Raw genomic sequence first — 6000 nt, 5'->3', positions numbered from 1 at the left:
CTTTAAATTACTTGACTGTGCTAGAGTGAGCAACATGGAAAGGCTCCTGGTTTTGACAGGAGTTCAGTTTACTGATAAGGATACCTTATTCGAACAGATGACAAAAGCTTTACAAAAGTTTCTGGGGAAACATTCGATTCCGATGGCTCTGATGACTCAAATAGGTCAGCCTGCAATAAGGCAGAATGTGGACGATACACTACTAACAGGATGGCAAAATTGTACGGCTACGAACAGGGCCGTAGAAGGAGATCGAGACAAGGAAATTATGAAGACAGAAAGCCAGTTAGAACCTACAATAGGAAGATGAACCCCAGAAGTGCACAGGGCATGATAAATCGATGTTTTCGATGTGACTCTCAATACCATTAGGTCTTCAACTGTCCAAAACGTTATGATAGTGTTTGAAGCAACACATGACACGGAAGAGTCAGAAGAGGAAAAAGATAGTGACCAGAAAGAAGGCATTGTCCTATTGACAAGCAATTTTACGCCAGTAATGAGGGTGTTGGTTGCAGAATCCTTCAACTGTGCTGTATTGGACAGTGGCTGCACATCTGTGTGTGGAATTGACTGGTTAAAATGTTACCTGGACTCTTTGAATGCTGAAAATCGTAACAAGGTTAAGGAATTTGAAAGTTCCACAAGTTTCAGGTTTGGGGATGATAATACTCTGAAGTCGCTGAAAAGAGTGGTGATCCCTTGCAATATTGCCGGAGTGAATCATTTCATTAGCACGGATGTTGTATCCAGTGAGATACCTTTGCTTCTGAGCAGACCGTCGATGAAGAAAGCACACATGAAACTGGATATGGAACAGGATAAGGCAACAGTTTTTGGAAAGACGGTGGACTTACAATTTACACAGTCGGGACATTACTGCCAAATAATATTTCAAGTAGAGTGGTTAAGGATGTGTTAATGGCAATTGAAAATGGGACTGTCGCTGATAAAAAGCTTGTGGTATTAAAACTGCATAGGCAATTTGCACATCCGTCTCCTCGGAGGCTGAAAAATGTATAAAAGGATGCAGGGGTAAGGGATGACGACTATACTAAACTGATAGAACAGGTTAGTGATTGCTGTGAAGCTTGTAGGAAGTACAGAAAGACACCAGCACGACCGATAGTAACCCTACCTTTGGCCAGGGATTTTAACGACATTGTGGCCATGGACCTTAAGATCTGGGATAAGGCCAGTTTTCCGAAAGGACAACTACCAAAAGTTGGTACAAAGGTGACATACTTGCCTGAAGGGTCTAATCAATGGAAGGATGCAACTGTTATTAGAGCAGGGAAGGCCACTGGAAAGTATAAAAATTGGTTGAATGTACAGCATTCAGGGGAAGGAGCAAGACAATGGATTGGGAAAACGTAGTTCAAAAATGGAGGGCACAGAAACGCAGTGCCAGTTCAGATAGTACATCGGATAGTGAACAGGTCCGCAGGAAAAGGTCGAGAACTATTGAAAGGACATCCCACAGCAGAAGGGAAAGATCAAGCAGTAGCAGTACAGAACGGGATACCAGGCGGGAGAGGGGACGTAGTTTATCAAGGTCTCGGAACATGAGTAAGACTACGAATACTAATAGGAGTAGACGCCCACATGCACATGAGATTTTGGTGGCTTCAAATAAATTAGATGAAAAAGTTATTAAAGAAGCTAAACAGCAAGAATTGCATAGTTGGAGTGAATTTGGGGTATACGTGGAAGTACCGAATAGGGGACAAGGAGCTCTATCCCACAGATGGATTTGCACGGAAAAGGTTCTTCCGGATGGAACTTATAAGGGAAAGGCCAGGCTTGTGGCAAGGGGATTTGAAGAAAACTTAGAAGATCAGGATTTAAGGGTAGATTCACCTACAGCAGGAAAGGTTAATTTTAAAGATCTTCTTTTAGCCACAAAGGCATGGGAATGCAAATCTATAGATATGAAAGCTGCCTTCTTGCAGGAGCATCAGCTCCAGAGAGACATTTTTCTCCGTCCTCCTAAAGAAGCAGCTAACACAGAAGGGGTATTCTGGAAGTTGAACAAATGTGGATGTGGTTTAAATGTTGCATCTAGAGTCTGGTATTTTTCAGTAAGGTCAGTTTGTTAAAGTTAGGCTGTTACCAGTTGACAGTAGGTCCGGTAATGTTTTACTGGCACGAGAAAGGGAACCTTTCTGGCATCTTTATGATGCATATCAAATATTTGTGTGGGGTGGGACTAGTGATTTTGAAGCTATTGTAATCTCTGGTTTGAGGAAAGAATTCGGGGTCGGAAGTCAGGCTTCCGGTGCATTTAAACATATTGGACTGGAAATTGGACAGACTAAGTTCGGGGCAACTTTACGTCAGCAATCTTATTTGGAAAGCATCACCCCAATAGCAATTAGTCGTGGCCGAGTTTCACAAAAAGATGCAAGGTTTCAAAGATGGAAAAAGAGCAACTTCGAAGTTTAATTGGGCAACTGAACTGGTTAGGTAGACAGACTAGGCCGGACGTGAGTTTTGATGTCTTAGAGTTGAGTACAAAAATGAATGATCCCAAAGTAGAAGACATAATAAGAGCAAATAAAGCGTTTGGCCAAACTAAAAATGCAGGAGTGTGTTTTGAAGTTCCCGGCTTTAGGTGACCTTAGGCACTTGAAACTCAGTTTATTGCGATGCGTCCTATGTAAATCAAGCACAGGAGGTTTTATAATTTTCCTCTTGGGGAACAATGGTAAATATTGTCCTCGTGTGGGAAACAAAGAAAATAAGGAAAGTGGTCAAAAGCACTTTGGCTGCTGAGACGTTAAGCTTTGTAGAGGTGGTGGAAATGGCATTTTATATATCTCAGATATTGACAGAAATTTAACTTTTGGATATTGTTAATGAAGGGCGCCTGTTTCTGTGATTTTTTTCCCCCCAAAAAATAAGGGGGGAAATTGTGTGTGTTTTTGAGTTTCTTTAAATTTTGTTTTCACCTAATTTTTTTTTCTCCAAAGAAGGGGAGACTGTTAAGTAATGGGTTAAGAGACATTGCAATTAGTTGTCTCATGTATTTTCAGTATCCAATGATTGACACTGATATGTAAAGGGGCTTCAGGTGGCCCTTGTGTCAGGTGGAGTGTTTTTAAGAGTTTTGTGCAGAGGCTGTGGAAATAAATGGTGTTTGGTGAAAAGGAACAGGACTTTTGACTCTCCATACAATGGTAACTAAAACGTATCACAACGGTCTCGTCCATGAATGAATAAATGAACAAGTCAGATCAGTCGTATCGAATAGCCGGAGGCCTACTCCTGACGCCTAATCCTTGGCATCCGACCACTTACCTGCCATGGCCATGCTCTGCAAGGGTTCCTGAGGATCCGTGCTTGAGGCTGGTGGGGGCCGCTCTACTGTCTACAGAAAGAGACAGAGAAAGCGCGAAGGGGAGGAGCCGGGCGGGGGAGGAGGAGCCGGGCGGGGGAGGAGGAGCCGGGCGGGGGAGGAGGAGCCGGGCGGGGGAGGAGGAGCCGGGCGGGGGAGGAGGAGCCGGGCGGGGGAGGAGGAGCCGGGCGGGGGAGGAGGAGCCGGGCGGGGGAGGAGGAGCCGGGCGGGGGAGGAGGAGCCGGGCGGGGGAGGAGGAGCCGGGCGGGGGAGGAGGAGCCGGGCGGGGGAGGAGGAGCCGGGCGGGGGAGGAGGAGCCGGGCGGGGGAGGAGGAGCCGGGCGGGGGAGGAGGAGCCGGGCGGGGGAGGAGGAGCCGGGCGGGGGAGGAGGAGCCGGGCGGGGGAGGAGGAGCCGGGCGGGGGAGGAGGAGCCGGGCGGGGGAGGAGGAGCCGGGCGGGGGAGGAGGAGCCGGGCGGGGGAGGAGGAGCCGGGCGGGGGAGGAGGAGCCGGGCGGGGGAGGAGGAGCCGGGCGGGGGAGAGCGAGGGGGAGGAGCCGGGCGGGGGAGAGCGAGGGGGAGGAGCCGGGCGGGGGAGAGCGAGGGGGAGGAGCCGGGCGGGGGAGAGCGAGGGGGAGGAGCCGGGCGGGGGAGAGAGAGGGGGAGGAGCCGGGCGGGGGAGAGCGAGGGGGAGGAGCCGGGCGGGGGAGGAGCCGGGCGGGGGAGGAGCCGGGCGGGGGAGGAGCCGGGCGGGGTAGAGCGAGGGGGAGGAGCCGGGCGGGGGGGAGCGGGGGGGTGGGGGGCGGGCGAGGGGGAGGAGAGCGAGGGGGAGGAGAGCGAGGGGGAGGAGAGCGAGGGGGAGGAGAGCGAGGGGGAGGAGAGCGAGGGGGAGGAGAGCGAGGGGGAGGAGAGCGAGGGGGAGGAGAGCGAGGGGGAGGAGAGCGAGGGGGAGGAGCCGGGCGGGGGGGAGCGAGGGGGAGGAGCCGGGCGGGGGAGAGCGAGGGGGAGGAGAGCGAGGGGGAGGAGAGCGAGGGGGAGGAGAGCGAGGGGGAGGAGAGCGAGGGGGAGGAGCCGGGCGGGGGAGAGCGAGGGGGAGGAGCCGGGCGGGGGAGAGCGAGGGGGAGGAGCCGGGCGGGGAGAGCAAGGGGGAGGAGCCGGGCGGGGGAGGAGCCGGGCGGGGGATGAGCCGGGCGGGGGAGAGCAAGGGGGAGGAGCCGGGCGGGGGAGAGCAAGGGGGAGGAGCCGGGCGGGGGAGGAGCCGGGCGGGGGAGAGCAAGGGGGAGGAGCCGGGCAGGGGAGGAGCCGGGCGGGGTAGAGCGAGGGAGAGGAGCCGGGCGGGGGGGGAGCGAGGGGGAGGAGCCGGGCGGGGGGGAGCGAGGGGGAGGAGCCGGGCGGGGGGGAGCGAGGGGGAGGAGCCGGGCGGGGGGGAGCGAGGGGGAGGAGCCGGGCGAGGGGGAGGAGCCGGGCGGGGGGGAGGAGCCGGGCCGGGGGGAGCGGGGGGAGGAGCGGGGCGGGGGGGAGCGAGGGGGAGCAGCCGGGCGGGGGGAGCGAGGGGGAGGAGCCGGGCGGGGGGAGCGAGGGGGAGGAGCCGGGCGGGGGGAGCGAGGGGGGGGAGCGAGGGGGGGGAGCCGGGCGGGGGGGAACGAGGGGGAGGAGCCGGGCGCGGGAGGGGGGGGGAGGGGAGGGGGGGGAGGGGAGGGGAGGGGAGGGGGGGGGGGGGGAGGGGGAGCGAGGGGGGTGGGGGAAGAGCGAGGGGGGTGGGGGAAGAGCGAGGGGGGTGGGGGAAGAGCGAGGGGGGTGGGGGAAGAGCGAGGGGGGTGGGGGAAGAGCGAGGGGGGTGGGGGAAGAGCGAGGGGGGTGGGGGAAGAGCGAGGGGGGTGGGGGAAGAGCGAGGGGGGTGGGGGAAGAGCGAGGGGGGTGGGGGAAGAGCGAGGGGGGTGGGGGAAGAGCGAGGGGGGTGGGGGAAGAGCGAGGGGGGTGGGGGAAGAGCGAGGGGGGTGGGGGAAGAGCGAGGGGGGTGGGGGAAGAGCGAGGGGGGTGGGGGAAGAGCGAGGGGGGTGGGGGAAGAGCGAGGGGGGTGGGGGAAGAGCGAGGGGGGTGGGGGAAGAGCGAGGGGGGTGGGGGAAGAGCGAGGGGGGTGGGGGAAGAGCGAGGGGGGTGGGGGAAGAGCGAGGGGGGTGGGGGAAGAGCGAGGGGGGTGGGGGAAGAGCGAGGGGGGTGGGGGAAGAGCGAGGGGGGTGGGGGAAGAGCGAGGGGGGTGGGGGAAGAGCGAGGGGGGTGGGGGAAGAGCGAGGGGGGTGGGGGAAGAGCGAGGGGGGGTGGGGGAAGAGCGAGGGGGGTGGGGGAAGAGCGAGGGGGGTGGGGGAAGAGCGAGGGGGGTGGGGGAAGAGCGAGGGGGGTGGGGGAAGAGCGAGGGGGGTGGGGGAAGAGCGAGGGGGGTGGGGGAAGAGCGAGGGGGGTGGGGGAAGAGCGAGGGGGGTGGGGGAAGAGCGAGGGGGGTGGGGGAAGAGCGAGGGGGGTGGGGGAAGAGCGAGGGGGGTGGGGGAAGAGCGAGGGGGGTGGGGGAAGAGCGAGGGGGGTGGGGGAAGAGCGAGGGGGGTGGGGGAAGAGCGAGGGGGGTGGGGGAAGAGCGAGGGGGGTGGGGGAAGAGCGAGGGGGGTGGGGGA

The 6000-nt window shown here is 58.5% G+C and overlaps 1 protein-coding gene across 2 annotated transcripts in view; it reads right to left on the bottom strand.

Moving 5' to 3' along the window:
- Positions 1-2047: 2047 nt before the first annotated feature.
- The window catches only part of LOC140419837 (E3 ubiquitin-protein ligase RNF31-like), a 75628-nt gene continuing 71675 nt past the window's right edge, over positions 2048-6000 (bottom strand). Inside the window, exon 6 of one of the 2 annotated variants that reach the window (XM_072503877.1) lies at positions 2048-3370. In XM_072503877.1, the coding sequence (XP_072359978.1) occupies positions 3275-3370 (96 nt within the window). In that variant the 3' untranslated portion in view covers positions 2048-3274. The remainder of the gene's footprint in view (positions 3371-6000) is intronic. The other variant, XM_072503875.1, reaches the window with a different exon arrangement.

Source organism: Scyliorhinus torazame, chromosome 5, assembly GCF_047496885.1.
Source record: "Scyliorhinus torazame isolate Kashiwa2021f chromosome 5, sScyTor2.1, whole genome shotgun sequence".
Classification (NCBI taxonomy): domain Eukaryota; kingdom Metazoa; phylum Chordata; class Chondrichthyes; order Carcharhiniformes; family Scyliorhinidae; genus Scyliorhinus; species Scyliorhinus torazame.
This window is presented reverse-complemented; position numbering and strand designations above follow the sequence as displayed.